Below are 17,722 nucleotides of genomic sequence, written 5' to 3'. Positions count from 1 at the left end.
GATGGACAAAGGGAACTACGTATGTTTTCAAGTGCATAATTTAATGCTACCGTCGTGCTAAGAAAAATAAGATGCATAAAAGGATAAACATATCATGCAATCAATATGTGACATGATATAGCCATTATCATCTTGGGCTTTTGATCTCCATCTCGAAAGCACCGGCATGATCTCCATCTTCACTAGCATGACACCATGATCTCCATCATCATGATCTCCATCATTGTGTCGTCATCGCAGTTTTCTCCACCAACTACTTCTTCTATAACTATTGTTAATGCATAGCGATAAAGTAAAGCAATTGCATGATGTTTAATGATTGACATGCATGTCATACAATACATTAAAGATAACACTATGGCTCCTGCCGATTGCCGTACTCATCGACATGCAAGTCGTGAACCTATTATAAAACATGATCATCCCAGACATCAACATATATCACATCACATTTTGGCCATACCACATCACAACATGCCCTGCATAAACAAGTTAGACATCCTCTACTTTGTTGTTGCAATTTTTATGTGGCTGCTGAGGCAAACTATAAGAACTATTCTTATCTACGCAAAACCAGAACGGTGATATGATGGTTGCCTTTTAACCTTCTACAAGGACCACCCTCGTCAAATTAGATTCAACTAAAGTAGGAAAGACAGATACCCGCAAAGCCACTTTTATGCAATACAAGTTGCATGTCAAACAGTGGAGCCGGTCTCATGTGCGAGGACATGTCAGGTTGGTCCAAGCCGTTTCATCCTACAATACCACCGAATCCAAATAAGACATGGGAAGTAAGCAATCTGAACATCAACGCCCACAACAACTTTGTGTTCTACTCGTGCATATACATCTTCGCATAGACCTAGTTCATGATGCCACTGATGGGGAATGAAGCACGAAAATAAAAAAAAAATCCTACGAACACCCAAGATCTAATCTAGAAAATGTATAGCAACAAGAGGGGAGTGTGTCTACATACCCTTGTAGACCGAAAGTGTTAATGACGTAATGCGGTTGATGTAGTCGTACTCTTCATGATCCAATCTCGGTCCAATCTGATCTAGTGCTGAACAAAAGACATCTCCAAGATTAGCACACGTTCAGTTCGATGGCGTCCTCTCCTTCTTGATCTAGCAAGAGAAACAGAGGAGGTAGATGAGATCAGAACCGGCCAGGCAGTATGGTGGTGGTGGCAGAAGTGGAATTCTGGCAGGGCTTCTCCAAGCGTGTATCGGAGGAACATGTGAGGAGTTGGGAGAGGCAATGTGCAAGGGTGAAGGGGTGGCTGCCCCCATGTGCCTCCGCTTTCTATATATAGGCTAGGGGGCAGGGGAGGGCGTCCAAAACCCTCCTAGGGCCGGCCACATGGGAGAAATCACTTTAAACTTGGAGATAAACAATATGTGCCTTGGGGAATGGTGCGGCCAGCCTATGTGGGATATAGCCCCACCCCTCGGTCCATATGGGCCCTTCCCGAGTAGTTGGGCCCCATGGTGGAACTCCTGGAACCTTCTAGAACCTTCCTGGTACAATACCGAAAAAACCGAACTTTTTCAGGAACCCAAAATATGACTTCCCATATATAAATCTTTACCTCCGAACCATTCAAGAGCTCCTCGTGATATCCCAGATCCCATCTCGGACTCCGAACAACCTTCGGACTTTTCGCTATTAATATCTGATTACTACCCTAGCACTATCGAACATGCAGACATGACCAAGACTCCTCTCCGGTCAATAGCCAATAGCGGGACCTGGATGCCCATATTGGTTCCTACATATTCAACGAAGATCCTTATCAGTTGAACCACGATGTCAAGGATTCAGTTAATCCCATATGCAATTCCCTTTGTCCAGTGATATGTTACTTCCCTAGATTCGATCGTTGGTATCTCCATACCTAGTTCAATCTCGTTACTGGCAAGTCTCCTTACTCGTATCGTAATACAGGATCCCGTGACTAAGCTCATTAGGCACATGAAGCTTCTTGTGAGATGTTGTATTACCGAGAGGGCCCAGAGATATCTCTCCGTCACTCAGAGTAAAAAATCCCAGTCTTGATCCATGCAACCCCACAGACACCTTCAGAGATACCGGTAGACTACCTTTTTGATCACCCAGATATGAAGTGACGTTTGATAACACACAAAGTATTCCCCCGGCCGATGTCCGGGAGTGGCATGATCTCATGGTCTAAGTAACTGATACTTGACATGAAGAAAGCTATAGCAAATAACTAAATGATCTGATGCTATGCTTATGGTTTGGTCTGTCCATCACATCATTCTCCTAATGATGTGATCCCATTATCAAGTGGCAACTCATGTCTATGATTAGGAAACCTTAACCATCTTTGACGATCAACGAGCTAGTCTAGTAGAGACTTACTAGGGACACGGTGTAGTTTATGTTTTCACACAAGTATTCAAGTTTTTGGTCAATACAATTCTAGCATGAATAATAAACATTTATCATGAACAGGAAATATGATAATAACTAATTTATTATTGCCTCTAGGGCATATTATCAAATGGCATCTTCATTGGTAGCAACGTGCTCAGAGTCATCACCCGATGAGAGCACCACCCCAACTCCGACGTTCCAAGGAGAAGATAAAAGCCATAGGACACCTTGCTACGGCGCCCCAGATCGCATTTGCCCATCTATAGAACCCTGGCCTCCACCATCTATATAACAGGAGGCTAGAGGGCTCTCATCACCATCTGCTCTCAGATAGAAACTTTCAGTAGAAATCTCATACACCACTATAACCCCACGCAAGAGGTATCTCTTCACAATGAATATCAAGAACAAGTAGGATGTAGGGTCTTAATCTCCGGAGGCCGAAACCTGGGTAAAACCCTCATGTGCCATCTGATTGGTGGCTTCCAACTGCGCTTGGACCCCTAACGAGGGATCTGGCAGTTTCCTACACCATCATACTCCAATATAGTCGTCTACATAGAACTCAACTCATTGAAGGCATATTTGTACTTATCAATTGTAACATTATCTTGGTACAATCTCATAGAAGAAGTAGAGCGAATGTCCTATTGTGAGCTCGAGCACATGATTAGAGATGAACAATAAATCCGAATTAGTAAAAAAAATCTGACTTTTTTTTGCAAGAAACATTGATGTTTTCCCTACATGCATGAAAAAAATTCACAATGGAATCACATTTGTGGAGATCTGGGCAATAAAAACAAAATTGATACTCCAAAATGCTTCATAAACACTCTCTTTGGAGCATCCATTTATTTTTTGCCCACACCTTCACAAATGTGATTTCATCATGAAAATTTGCATGTCTATAGAAAAAACATCAATATTTCCTGCTAGAAAAAAATCAGATTTTTTTGAATATTTTTTCATATTTTACTATTCATCCGAGATCATGTGAGCTTAAGCTCACATACTCCACGTCCCAAGTAGAGTTGTTACACTCGGGCCCTTGAAATGATAGGTAAAAGGTATAAAAATGGTCCATGGTGGGCTAGGAGAGGGAGAAATTTTGTAGCCTTTGGTGTACCAATCTCTCTCATTCCTCCACCATGATGGGTTTTGGCCGCTTCCGCCACTTCTAGACTTGGGCCTCTTTACTTCTTGCCTTGTTGACTTTGTCCTTCATATTCCCTTTCACTTCATCTTTTTACTTGCTTTTCTCCATTGACTTCATGACGATTATTAGTTTAGAATTTTGTTGACGTTTTTTAATCTTGGCAATTTTTCCACATAGAATGGGGTGTGACTCAAGAAAGAATTAGTTATAGTTATGAAAAATATAATTAAATGAAGTAAATAACAAGAAAGTAAAATTAATTCACAATATTACCTTAGAGAACTTAATGTTACCTCCTCGAGAATGGTATCAGAAAAAAAAACTTACTTGCTCCAATACATATAGATTGGTATCCAACTGTTGGGGTCCCCAAGTGCAAAGGTTTTTAGCGGTGGACTGTTATTCTCTCAGTTGAGAAGCCAAAGTACCAACCCATAGAGATAACACTCTCCGTCAAGAAGCACAACAATAAATTAAAAACTTAATTGTCAATCTCACTAGCTTTGTTAGTTGTAAGAAATACTTCCTCCGTTCGGAATTACTCGTCCAAGAAATGAATGTATCTAAATGTATTTTAGTTGTAGATACATTCATTTTTATGACAAGTAATTCCAAACAGAGGGAGTAATAGATATAGAATTTGGTATAACGTATTTTGAATTTTCGAAATAAATAATGAGTGCAAATAAAAATGCATATATAAAATTGATTTGGAGATTTTCATTATAAGGGAATTGGACCGGGTTCGTAGGTTCACTAATTGTATTTCACATTAAGCGGAGACACATAAAATTATGACATAGGTCGAGATCATGTTATATAAGCATGCAGTACATTTGTGGGTTTTAACAGTATGAATACGCACTCATGTATGGACACGGTCCTAAAGAATCTAGTAACTTTATTTATATGTGTTGAGATGTACATATTATATGTGTATTTCTTATACAACAAGCCCTCCTCCTTCCATGTATAGTTGAGGACGTGGCTATCCTTTGTACTTATATATACGTGCATATTACACCCGATCAATATATCGTGAGTTGCATAATTCTCTACATGGTATCAACCGTAGTCCGATCCCTCCTACCCTAAGCGCGTCGCCGTTGCCTCCCAGCCGCCGCCGCTTCCCAGCCTACGCCCGCGTCGCCGAGTCCTCACCGCCGCCATAGCTTCTCCCCCGCGCCGCTGGCTTCCTGCCGCCGCTCGCCCACTCGCGATCTTCTCCCAGGCCGCCGCTAGCCACCAGCCCCCTCGCCGCTAGCCCCCGCGCCGGCCATCCACCAGAAACCCTAAACACACCCCGGCCGCACCTAACCCTAGCCGCTGCCATGTCGGGTTCCCACCTCTCCGACCAGTCCGCCGCCTGCACTCCTCCCATAGTGAAGCCGCCGAACCCCTTTGACTCCTCCGCCGGCTCCTCCGCCTCCACCCTTCCCGATCCCGCCTACATTCGCGATGTTCCCATCGAACGTCGTGTCCCGGTGATCCTCTCCCACAAAGAGGCGAATTTTTATGCTTAGAAGACATACTTCAATCTCCTCTTTCGTGAGTATAATCTGCAGGACCACATCGACGACACCGCCAACCTCTTCGTCCTGAACCGCGACGCCGACTGGCTGGCGATCGATGCCACCATCATCCGGTGGCTCTTCCTCACCGTGTCCAAGGACATCTTCCACACCGTCGTTCGCGACAAGGACGATGCATGCACGGTGTGGAACAAGATCGTCGGTCTCTTCACCGACAACAAGCTCCAACGGGTCGTCTTCCTGCAACAGGAGTTATTCAGGTGTCATCAAAATGACTCCTCCGTCGACGACTACTGTATGCGCCTCAAGACCCTCTCCGACGAGCTCAATGACGTCGGCTTCAAGGTGGGCGACGAGTTGCTCCTCTCCAACCTCACCGCCGGCCTCAATGAGGATCTTGGCAACGCTGCCTCCAACCTCACCCTCATGGCGAACCCTACCTACGAGCGGGCGGTGGCCTATCTTCGTCTCGAGGAACGCCGGTTAAAGCATCTTCGCTCCCGTGCCGTTCACACCGCCTTCGCCGCCGGCTACTCGCGCGGTGGCCCTCCGCCCTCGGGTGCGCCCCCCGGCTTTCCAGCGCCGTTCCAGGCGCCCCGGCCACCGGCTCTTCCAGCGCAGCACGGCGCCTACGGCGCCCCGTACCAGCAGCGGCCTCTGGCCCCTGCCGCTCCTGTGGCTCCTCCCCAACACTTGCCGCAGCAGCAGCAGCAGCGCCAGAGGCGCCATGGCCGCGGCAAAGGCCAGCAGCAGCCACAACAGCCGCGCGCCGGGCCCGTTCAGCAGCAGCCGACGCCGCCTTGGGGGGGTGGCCACAACCCCTGGACCGGGTTTGTGCACGCATACACTATGCCCGTGCCCCGCCCCCCTGCTCCAAGCCTCCTCGGGCCCGGTCCCTCCGGTCATCAGGCCTTCTTCGCTGGTCAGCAATCCGGTCCGGTCGCTCCACCACCCTACTACACTCCTGCTCCAGTTGGCTATTGCAGGCCACCTACTAGCACTGGCGTGACCGGCTACTCGGGCTACCCCGCGCCGGTCTCTTATGATCCGGCCCTGCTTGCTGCACTTCATCAACAGCCTCCGACCGGGGCTTATACCGGCGGTGGCGATTGGTTTATGATCACTGGTGCATCTTCGCACATGGCCGCTTACCCGGGTAACCTCTCTTTCGCGTCTCCTATTCACACTTCCTCTCGTATCATTGTCGGTAATGGTGCTGGTCTTCCTGTCACTCATATTGGTTCCACAAGTTTTCCCTCCAACTCTAGACCACTTTATCTCAATAATGTTCTCGTGTCTCCTGAGCTTATTCAGAATTTAGTTTGTGTTTGTAAGATTTCTCGTGATAACTCTGTAACCGTGGAATTTGACAAAGTTGGTTTTTCTGTTAAGGACGCCCTCACCCGGATGGTTCTTCACCGCTGTGACAGTCCCGGCGATACATACTCCGTCCAGCATCCATCATCTTCACATGCTAGACCAGTTGCACTCTCCGCCGGCGTTGATCTTTGGCACGCCCGTCTCGGTCATCCTAGCTCCATCGCTCTTCGTCAAATTATTCGGGATTTTTCTTTTACATGTAATAAAACGGATGCGCATTCTTGTCACGCATGCCGTCTAGGCAAACATGTTCTCCTTCCCTTTAGTGCTTCATCCACAGTTGCGTCATTACCTTTTGAGTTAATCCATAGTGATGTCTGGACCTCTCCTGTTGCTAGTAACACTGGTTTCTCATATTATCTTGTTATTTTGGATGACTATTCTCAGTTTGTGTGGACCTTTCCATTACGTAAGAAGTCTGAAGTTGCTGCCACCCTTATGTCCTTCTACTCTTACATGTCTAGGCAAATTGGTCGTCCCATTCTAGCTTTGCAAACAGACAACGGGAAAGAATTCGACAACACCACCATCCGCAATCTTCTCTCCAGACATGGCACTATTTTTCATCTTACCTGTCCATACACTTCACAGCAGAACGATCGGCGGAACGCATTCTTCGCACTCTTAACGATTGCGTCCGTACCCTCCTCTTCCACGCATACATGCCACCTCGCTTCTGGCCCGACGCTCTCGCTACTGCCACCCTCTTCATTAACCTTCGTCCCTGTCGCACCCGGTGGAACTTTACACCTCACCACCTCCTCTTCGGGCCTCCTCCTTCATACGACGGTCTTCGTATTTTCGGTTGTCTTTGTTATCCTAGTATTGCCGCCACCTCTCCTCATAAACTTGTCCCACGTTCCCTTCCGTGTGTCTTCCTCGGTTACCCGGCTAACACCAAGGGCTATAGATGCTATGATCTGGTTTCCCACCGTGTCATCACATCCCGCCATGTTTATTTCGACGAGTTGTGTTTTCCCATTAAACAGGAACAGCAGGCGGCTTCTTCATCGGCGCCCGGCCCCTCTTTGGCCGACCCTATCCGCCCTGGCTTCGCCCCACGGCGTAGGGCGCCCCCTGGACGCGCGGCACTCCGGCTCTTGCCCGCTGCTTCTCCAGGCTCACCGGCCTCCGAGCCGGCCTCCACGTTGGCCTCCGAGCCGGCCACCGCGCCGGCCTTTCCGGCTGCTTCATCGCCAGGACCCACGCCGGCCTCCGAGCCGACCTCTCCGGCTACTTCATCGCCGGGCTCCGCGCCGGCCTCTGGGCCGGCCTCTCCGGCCTCTCCGGCCTCGCCGGCTTCTGCCCTGGCCTCTTCGCAGCCGGGCGTGTCGCCGGCCTCTTCGCAGCCGGACGTGTCGCCGACTTCTTCACCGCCGGACTTGGCGCCAGCACCGGTGGCTGCTGTTGTGCCACCACCCGCTGGCCCTGTCACTCAGTCGCGCCTGGGTGTCCATCGGCCGAGCACTCGCTACCCTCCGGATGAGTACACATGCGTGGCTTCGACGTCTTCCTCGTCACCGTCACCCCTGCCAACCTCCGCCCGTTCCGCGCTTCGTGACCCCATGTGGTTCGCCGTGATGAAGGAGGAATTTGACGCATTGCAACGCAATCACACTTGGCAGCTCGTTCCCCGTCCTCCTCGGGCCAACATCATCACCGGGAAGTGGGTGTTCAAGCACAAGTTCCATCCGGATGGTACTCTGGACCGACACAAGGCCTGTTGGGTCGTTCGGGGTTTTCGTCAACGAGCAGGTGTTAACTTCACCGACACTTTCGCCCCGGTTGTCAAACCCGGGACAATTCGGACTGTCCTTCAGCTAGCGGTCTCTCGCTCCTGGCCTGTGCACCAGATGGATGTTTTGAATGCTTTTCTTCATGGTCATCTTGAGGAACAGGTGTTCTGTCAGCAGCCGACTAGGTTCGTTGATGAGTCTTCTCCGGATCATGTGTGCTTGCTCTCTCGGTCTTTGTACGGGCTCAAGCAAGCTCCTCGCGCGTGGCACCAGCGCATCGCAACATTTCTCACTCAGCTTGGCTTCCGCTCCACTCACTCCGATGCTTCACTGTTTGTCTACCACCAGGGTGATGCTACTGCTTTTCTGCTGCTCTATGTCGACGACATCATCTTGACAGCATGCTCGACTGCCCTTCTTCGACAGCTCACGGATCATCTTCGTGCTGAGTTTGCCATTAAGGACTTAGGTCCTCTGCACTATTTCCTCGGGATCGAGGTTATTCGTCGAGCAGATGGCTTCTTTCTTCATCAGCGGAAGTATGCTCATGAGCTTCTGGACCGCGCCGGGATGCTTAATTGCAAACCGGCTGCCACACCTGTCGATACGAAGGCCAAGCTCTCTGCCACAGACGGTTCTCCTGCTTCAGATGCTCCGTTCTACAGGTCGATTGTTGGTGCTCTTCAGTACCTCACTCTTACTCGTCCGGAGCTCCAGTACGCTGTACAACAGGTGTGCCTTCATATGCATGCTCCTCGTGATGCTCACTGGACCGCAGTGAAGCGCATTCTGCGCTATATCCGTGGTACCTTGGATCTTGGATTGTCACTTCAGGCTTCTTCGTCTATGGATCTGGCGGCTTATTCTGACGCCGATTGGGCCGGCTGCCCTGGCACGCGCCGCTCGACCTCTGGTTATTGCGTCTACCTTGGACCATCACTCATCTCCTGGTCGTCCAAACGGCAGCCCGTTGTCTCCCGCTCCAGTGTTGAAGCATAAGTTCAGGGTGATGCATGAGTTGTACTCCCTCCGTTTCTAAATACTTGTCTTTCTAGGCATTTCAACAAGTGACTACATACGGAGCAAAATGAGTGAATCTACACTCTAAAATATGTCTACATACATCCGTATGTAGTAGTCATTTGAAATGTCTAGAAAGACAAATATTTAGGAACGGAGGGAGTAATTTCCAGGTTTCACACACAAGGTGCAATTTTCACGTACCTGGGAAACGGATGCCTTTGGAATTCTTAAAAAATCCTTCAAATCTGATGAGGTCATAGATGAAGTTTTGCATCTTTGGTCCAAAGTTTTTGATAAAAAGTAGCTGGAGGGTTTCCGTGTTCCAGTGACAACGAATGTTAAACAACAACCCAAAGCAAAGGAGGTTTTTAATCCACGCTTGGTGACGACAACCCAACTATTCAAGCAAGAATTGATCCTATAGCCGCCTGCAAGTTGACTTGTGGACACATTCCTTTTGTAAGTCATCACATTATTGCCCTTAAAATGCTAAAGAATAATTGGTCTAAAGGTATAAACAAGGGGAGAATTGATAAACTTTTCGCCACTGTTATTATACTCCGTGCATGGGCGGCTTGCTTTTGTATTCAAAGAAGCTCGTGTAGTCTTCGCGGGGTGCCGGAGTCATCTCGTCGACTGGTCGCAGCTAGGATTCCTCTAATCTAAGGAATAATAATTCCGTAAACATATCAGTGACTCTTTTTGTACTCCAGTCTGTTGGTTGCATTGCGTTTTATCTGAAGTTTTTTTTCTCGTCTCATGTAATGTTAGGATAGGCTTAGCTCTACGATGATGGGTTTTTGCCCCATGGTTCATGTCTTGATTGTAGGCATGAGCAGTGGGTTTACTGTGCCGTTCCTCCGAACACACTACTCTCTCTTTCATGTCACCTGTTTTTTGGTTACTGGAACTTCATATTTTCGTTATGCAAATTAATGGAAAGGGGTCCATGTAGAAGAATCGATTTATTCCTTCCCCTCCCGTGACCGAGGGCGATACTTTGTTCTCTCTACGCTCTGTCAGTGAGCACGTGGACTCTCCTCCCCTCTGCATGCTACTCTGGCGACCAGCGACAAAGGAGGGGCGTTCCGCTGCCTCTCCGTTGTGGTGGATGGCCGCACTTCATTTTTGAGTTGGTCTTTTGGGCTTTGATCCTCTCCTTGAGTTTGTCTGTCAAGAACGAAACTCCGGCATAGAGTCCTACTGTCTCCTTGAGACGGTGATGTTGGTGTTATCGTCGTGCATGCAAGAACATGAGATGTGGTGTCAAACACTTCATAGAGGCATCAATGTTGGGTAAAAACATTTTGTGTCCGGTAAAAACCCGGCCAGTTGGCCGTTTGCTCGTAGGTACGACAGATAACCTTCATAAATCTAATCATGTGGGTTTTGCATTGACTTTGAACGAACGTGCCTAGCTTGTTTAATAAGCGGGGACTATGCTGCACACCGTGCCGGGAGCTTGACCAAGCTATATAGCTAGCAGCCTAGCACTGAAAGCCTTGGTTAATTACACCTTAACAATGGTGCTTACGGTTCTCCTCCTCGTGCTCCTGGCCGGCCTCGCCGGCTCGAGCCCTCCGCCGGAGCCTGTGGTCTGTGCCCGCGGGATGGCCGACTGCACTGTCTCCAACGCGTTCGGCTCCTTCCTGGACCGCACCATCTGCCGCGCGGCCAACGCCACCTTCCCGCGCACCGAGAAGGAGCTAGTCGCGGCCGTGGCAGCCGCGGCGGCGGCCAAGCGCAAGGTGAAGGTGGCCACCAAGCACTCCCACAGCTTCCCCAAGCTGGCCTGCCCCGGCGGCCGCGATGGCACCATCATAAGCACTGAGCGGCTCAACCGGGTGGCAAGCGTCGACGTCGCCAAGGGGCTTATGACGGTGGAAAGCGGCATGGTGCTCCGGGACCTCATCCAGGCGGCCGCCGCGAAAGGGCTCGCGCTGCCGCACTCGCCGTACTGGTCGGGGCTCACCATCGGGGGCCTGCTGGCCACGGGCGCGCACGGCAGTTCGCTCAAGGGCAAGGGCGGCGCCGTGCACGAGTACGTGGTCGGGATGAGGATCGTCACGCCGGCGCCGGCCAGCCAAGGGTTCGCGGTGGTACGGGAGCTCTGCGCCGACCATCCCGACCTCGACGCCGCCAAGGTCTCCCTCGGCGTCCTTGGCGTCGTTTCCCAGGTGCGTGAATATTGCAACTTGTGTGCATAACTAAACCGGTTGCACTTTTCGGAAAGTGGTATTTTTACAATGATGAAACCTGGAAATTACAAGTTATGCATAATAATCGGGATAAATAGTAGTAGTACATATAACAACCTGGTTGCACTTTTTAAACAGTTTTGCTAGAACTCATCTAGATGAGATATAATTTGGTCTCATTCACCTTTTATAGCCATTGGATGTGATGCTATAAGATGCGTGTGTGCTGACGTGAGTTGTATCTGTTGTTGTTTTCAAAATGAATGAGACCAAATTATATCTCATCTAGATGAGTTCTAGATACTCCCCTTTTTAAATAGAGTAGTTCCACATTCTTAGAAAAAAAGTGCAACTTTAGCATTACAAAAAGGTTCACATCAACCGAGTTGCACATTTGAATATATTTAATAAAATATAACTAGAACAAAAAAAATCAATAATAGTTGGAAATATTGTTGGAGGATTCTTCAATGGAACTAAGCAACACAAATATGTGTAACTCCAGTGTATCAAAAAAGTGGAAACGTGAAGCAAAAAAAAAACAAGAGCAAAGAAGAACATGCAATAACAATTAATTTTTTGATAAGAATGGAGCTTTAATGTTCTCTAAGTGTGCAAATTAATCCTATATTTTTAAATAATTGCAACCCACTACCTATTATTATTCTAGCACATCATCAGGCACATGTAAGGCCTCCACCGTCAGTGGCGGAGCCAGGATTTCCGATATGGGTATGCATGGTAAAAAAAAATTGCTTCACGACATTGTAAGAAATAGAAAAGTTCATAATAATAATAATAGAACATGTTAGATAGTGATGGCGGCATACTGGCATGGTGGGCAGTCTCACAAATTCAAATATTCATAATTCAGAAATTTATATGCATGAGATTCACCTTGTTTTCTCTGTACTGCTTCACAAGTTTTCTAGCAAGCGAATGCAGACCACACCCAAAATTACTGGCTGCTACAATAGGTCAATCAAAAAATTTTAGGGAGTGAAAATAATCATCTCTTCTTAACTAACAAATGGAAGAGATCAAGATGAACACTCACTGACTCGAAAAAAACAATCACAAGAATCGGTGCCCGATATGTGTACACTGGTGCTGCCGCCGCGGCCGCCGTTCCTCAATTGGAGGCGAAGCAGCGAACATGCGCGAGGAGATCGATCTGCTAGATCCAAGATGGCAGATCGGCAACGATGCCGATGGCGGATGCGGGCATGCAGCGCAACAATGTGCGTCACAGGCGGCGGAGGAGGCGCAGCGCAGCGCAACGGCGGTTGAATAGAACGATCGAAGCGACACGTTCCAGGTCGAGCTGTCTCCTCGGCTTTTTCAATCGGCCAGCCGCATCATTGCCTCAATGATAAGGCCCAGTAGCGCTAACTAGCAACGTAGCAACCCAATCTTGGCCCAAGTGGCGCTGGAATTGTTCTCTTCTTCGTTTCTCTTCTCTATACTTACAAAAAGATTGCCATATGTGATATGAAGGCATATAGGAGCTTATGTACTGAATTTCTTTTGCAAAAAAGATTGGGTATGCATTGCATACCCTTGCATTAGCCTAGCTCCGCCCCTGTCCACCGTCAATTTTCCAACACATGCAAAGACTTAACATCATCAAGCACATGCAAGTCCTCCACATCATCAATATTTATTTTTATTTTGTTAAGTACCAAATTATTTTCACTATCTATTGCTATAAATTCTGCAGAAACGCGTGGGGCATTATCTAGTAATAATAACAAGAAAAATAAAAAGTATTAAAAAGCAAGAAATAAAATAGAAATATAAAAGGTGAAAAAGCCACATCATCTTTTTTGATAGGAACAGCTTATATATAAACGCCCTACCCTAGGTAGTTGCTCAAAAACAAGAAAACTGAAAAGGCAACATGAAGAAAAATGCATTGTAACATGGAGATCAGATAGTCCTCACGTCCCTAAGAATTAACTATTTCTTAGGCGACTGGGAATTAGCAAATCCATTTTTTTGAGAGATATGAGCGATTATACTATTTTTTGCCAAAAGGATCAGATCTAGTATTATAAAATTTCATCGGAAGTACAGAGCATTTCAAACGTAATAAAATTACATCAAGATTTCGAGACCACCGAACAACCAGTACTGCCGCCTAAACGAGCTGCCGACGTGCCGAACGAATGGAGGGGGCATGATCTCATTGGAGAGTAGGTAGATCGATGTCGTGGATCTAGCTCCTAGTGTTTCACGTGAGGGAGGAAGGAGGAAAAGAAGGTTTCCCTATTAGCCTGCTCTCAGGGTCCAACTCATCTCAGCTTGAGTTATTAGGAGTTGATGCGCCTAAAGGCCCAAGGTTAATTCTTGCAGTACTACTAAAGAAATTAGAAGTCCAATAAGTAGTTATGCTAATTTATGAAGTCTATGTAACAAATTAATTAATCGATCATTTCTTCTAGAGTTTTCTTAACAATGCATATATTCAGGTTACACTGGCATTGCAGCCGATGTTCAAGCGGTCGGTGACATTTGTGACACGTGATGACTCAGACATGGCAGAAAAGGCGGCAAGGTGGGGCGACCTCCACGAATTCGGCGATATGGCGTGGCTACCACAGCTCCACAAGGTCATTTACCGCGAGGATGACCGTGTGACCATCAAGACGGTGGGCGACGGCCTCAATGACCACCTAGGATTCCGCTCCAACCCGACAGCCCCGCTCATCAGTAGCAGAGTCACCATGGAGCTTCTCGAGAAGAACATCAATGCCGTCGCCCGGTGCAAGGCGGCAAATGCGACGGTATCGTTGTTTGAGACGGCAGCATATGGCTTCACAAACAATGGTAGCTTGTTCACTGGGTACCCAGTGGTGGGGTTCCAACACAAGATCCAAGCGTCTGGCGCATGTATTGGTAGCCAAGAAGACGCGCTCCTCACCTCATGCGCATGGGACCCACGCATCCAGGGGACCTTCTTCTACACCAATGCATATAGCATCGCGCTCTCGAAGGTGCCAGCATTCGTTGCCGACATGCAAGAGCTCCGTGACCGTTGTCCGCTATCCTTCTGTGGAATCGACACCAGTGGCGGTATGCTCATCCGCTACGTCAAGGCATCCTCTGCCTACCTCGGCAAGCCAGAGGACTCGATCGACTTTGATATAGCCTACTACCGGAGTTACACCAAGGGCGAGCCCAACCCGCACTATGAGGTGCTCGACGAGCTCCAGCAGATGGCGCTGCGCAAGTACAACGCCATCCCGCACTGGGGAAAGAACCGCAACTTTGCCTTTGAAGGCGCAATGGCCAAGCACCCCAAGGCGGGCAAGTTCCTGGAGGTGAAGCGTAGGTATGACCCTGATGGGATCTTCTCCAGTGAGTGGAGCGACCAAGTTCTCGGCATCAATGGGAGCCCTGCCATCTTCGAGAAGCGTTGCGCCATTGAGGGGCTTTGCATCTGCTCAGACGACTCGCACTGTGCACCGGAGGAGGGCTACTACTGCCTCCCAGGGAAGGTGTACACGGACGCGAGGGTCTGCTCATTCCAACCCGCTTTCTGATGTGTTTAGAAGGATACTTTCGTGAATATGATGTTTTCCCTTTCCTGGTTCATTGTGCCCGTGGTGACAGAAATAAACCATGTCCAATGTGAAGTTGTTTCTTCACCGGGATGGCTGTTGGTTGGTTTGATACAATAGTGTTTTCCATTTCAATCCATATTTTGTTTTTAACTCTGTTATGTTGCCCTTCGACAGTGCAATCCGGCTCCCAAGTTAATCAGGATGGTCATATGAAAAAGCCTTTGAAACTGTGACATGTTGATCTGGTTTTCTTGCAAGTAGATTTACTTCGGCCAATTAATTGTCCCAGTTTCTTGCAGACAGTTTGTGTTTCACCGGAGTAGCGGCCTCGTCCAAGTCTCACCAGCGTATAAGTGTCACCTCGTACTTTTTTTTGAAACTCCAGTCCCGCCTTGCGAAACCGATGACACATAGGACGCGTACATCCACCACCTCATAAAACCACATATCATCGTTGGTGATTTTTTTAGGAAGTCCCACATGCATCCTCTGTGGGATTTGCCTGTTTGCTTCACCATACAGTCAAGTCAAGGGCCAAGGTTCAACTGTAACTTTCATGTCCACATGATACTGCGAGTACTGAATGGACATGGAGTATTTGATCCCGAACTCATATGCTCCCGCATGAACAGTAAAATCCAAAAAAAATTAAAAACTTCAAAAAAAAATCTGATATATTTTGTGATGAACATTGACAAAATCTCTAACTACGTGCAAAATTTCAGGCTGAAATGACATTCGTGGAGGTCTGGGCAAAAAAAATAAAATCGGTGCTCCAAAAAGACTATTGTTGGATGCATTTTGGAGCATCGATTTTGTTATTTTTGCCCAGACCTCCACAAATGTCATTTCAATCTGAAATTTTGCATGCAGTTAGAACATTCAGCAATGTTCATCACAAAAAAAAACAGATCTTCTTGAATTTTTTTTTACTTTTTTTCGATTTTACTATTCATGCAGGAGCATATGAGCTCGGGATCAAAATAGCACTTTCGCTGAATAAGGTTTGAATTGACATATCATCATTATTCCAGTACAACCATATGCCACCACTACGTTCATCACTACCGACTCCATAACTAGTAGTGATGTTCTGGACTAGGGGGTCCCCACCTAGGTGACCCACAGTCCCTGGGCCGACCTTGTGGCCCACCGTTCTCAACAAGGAAGGACTCCGGAAGCCTCGAACCCAATCGTGATCAAGACGGACACTGCCGAACACTTGGCGTATACCTCAAGGCAACTCCAAATGTCGGCGTGTTTATTCCTAGTTGGCAACCGACCATGTGTAACACTAGATACCCCTAGTGCCTATATATGCCGGAGGATTTAGTCGGTAGAGGCACAATCACAATTAACGATCTCGTGGTAGATCAACCTGTTCGATACTCCATCATCAATATAATCAAGCAGGAAGTAGGTTTTTACCTCTTCGTGAGGGCCCGAACCTGGGCAAACTGTCTCACCAAATCGCGAAGCTCTTTGAAGATCGCTTCATAGCCAATCCCGTGGTAGTTATAGCATAGGGTACTCATTGGTCCCAATGGTACACTGAGAAGTTCTCTGGCGAGCTTCAGTTTTCTCCTGGTGACGATGTACGAGATCACAGAGTCATCCAAAGGCTCCACCTCCTCCCCGAGCAGTTCTTCTTCCATCCCCTATGTTCCAGTGTGTACCGATGGATAGTCAATTGCCAAACCAGCCTGCACCTGACTCAAAATATGAGGACTATATGCTCCCCCGTGTCCCATTCCATGTGGATATGACACATGAATCCTCACACCTCGCAATCTAGCTTAACTTCTCCATCTGGATGAATCCCAACAAAATAGGTTATCTCTCTAGTGACATCCATCAACACTCCCATACGAACCAACTTACTCACAGGATTAATGTCCACCAGGATAAGAGTGCCTTTCTTTCCTGCCATCCGCTTCACCAAACCCCTCTTGCGATAGAGATCCGAAATGTCGTGGATTTGCACCCCATGCATGAATCTTGTTGAGCGGAACATAGATGATCTTATCCACACCATCATATTTGGATAGAATCAAACCATAGCCGCGGGCGATCCACTGTCCCTCTTCCATGACACGGTTCCAACTGCCAACACAGTTTGCTTACACAACGATATGATTGTCTTCCATGGCCTTGAATTGCATCTCGCACATCGTCACCCAATAAAATTTCATCGTCATCCCCAATGAATTATGAATGTAAGGTTTAGTTGTCAGGAGCCCTGGAGTCAGGCCAAACAAGGGATAAGATCGAGAAAATTCAAGCAGCCTCAGTCGCCGTTATCAGAATCGCTTGAGAGGTAGTTTCCTAGGTTTTCCTCTTTATCGCTCAATCCTAAGGAAAACACACCCGCTCAACCGACTGATAGCTGGTCGTGTGTCGGTCGCTTCCGCGACCGTCAGATCAACATTTGGTCGTGTGGCTTGCAACACCCTCCTACCACATGGACACGCTTGCAACATGGGCCGTGTTGCAAACAGCCCAGCGCATTGTGGGGTGTGATGCAGACCGGCCAGGTGGAGGGAGAGCCATGGCAGCCAGATCCCACAACGTGATGACAACGCAACCACGAGCGAGTAGATCGGCGGTGATCTACAGCGGCGGCCTTCTCTCCTCAGTGAGGTAACCATCCACACATCTCCTTTTCCCTTACTTTGTTTGCGATGGCAACATAGGGCATGTTGCAAACAGTCAAACAACGATT

The 17,722-nt window shown here is 47.9% G+C and overlaps 1 protein-coding gene across 1 annotated transcript; it reads left to right on the top strand.

Moving 5' to 3' along the window:
* The first annotated feature begins 10,759 nt into the window (after positions 1 to 10,759).
* On the top strand, positions 10,760 to 15,122 carry LOC123089822 (L-gulonolactone oxidase 2). Its single transcript, XM_044511396.1, has 2 exons — positions 10,760 to 11,413; positions 13,906 to 15,122. The coding sequence occupies exons 1-2, from the start codon at positions 10,760 to 10,762 to the stop codon at positions 14,977 to 14,979; spliced, it is 1,728 nt and encodes a 575-aa protein (XP_044367331.1). The 3' UTR covers positions 14,980 to 15,122.
* Positions 15,123 to 17,722: the final 2,600 nt, after the last annotated feature.

This window comes from Triticum aestivum, chromosome 4B (assembly GCF_018294505.1).
Source record: "Triticum aestivum cultivar Chinese Spring chromosome 4B, IWGSC CS RefSeq v2.1, whole genome shotgun sequence".
Taxonomy (NCBI): Eukaryota; Viridiplantae; Streptophyta; class Magnoliopsida; order Poales; family Poaceae; genus Triticum; species Triticum aestivum.
Note: the sequence above shows the minus strand (reverse complement) of the source record. Positions and strands in the feature narration are given on the sequence as shown.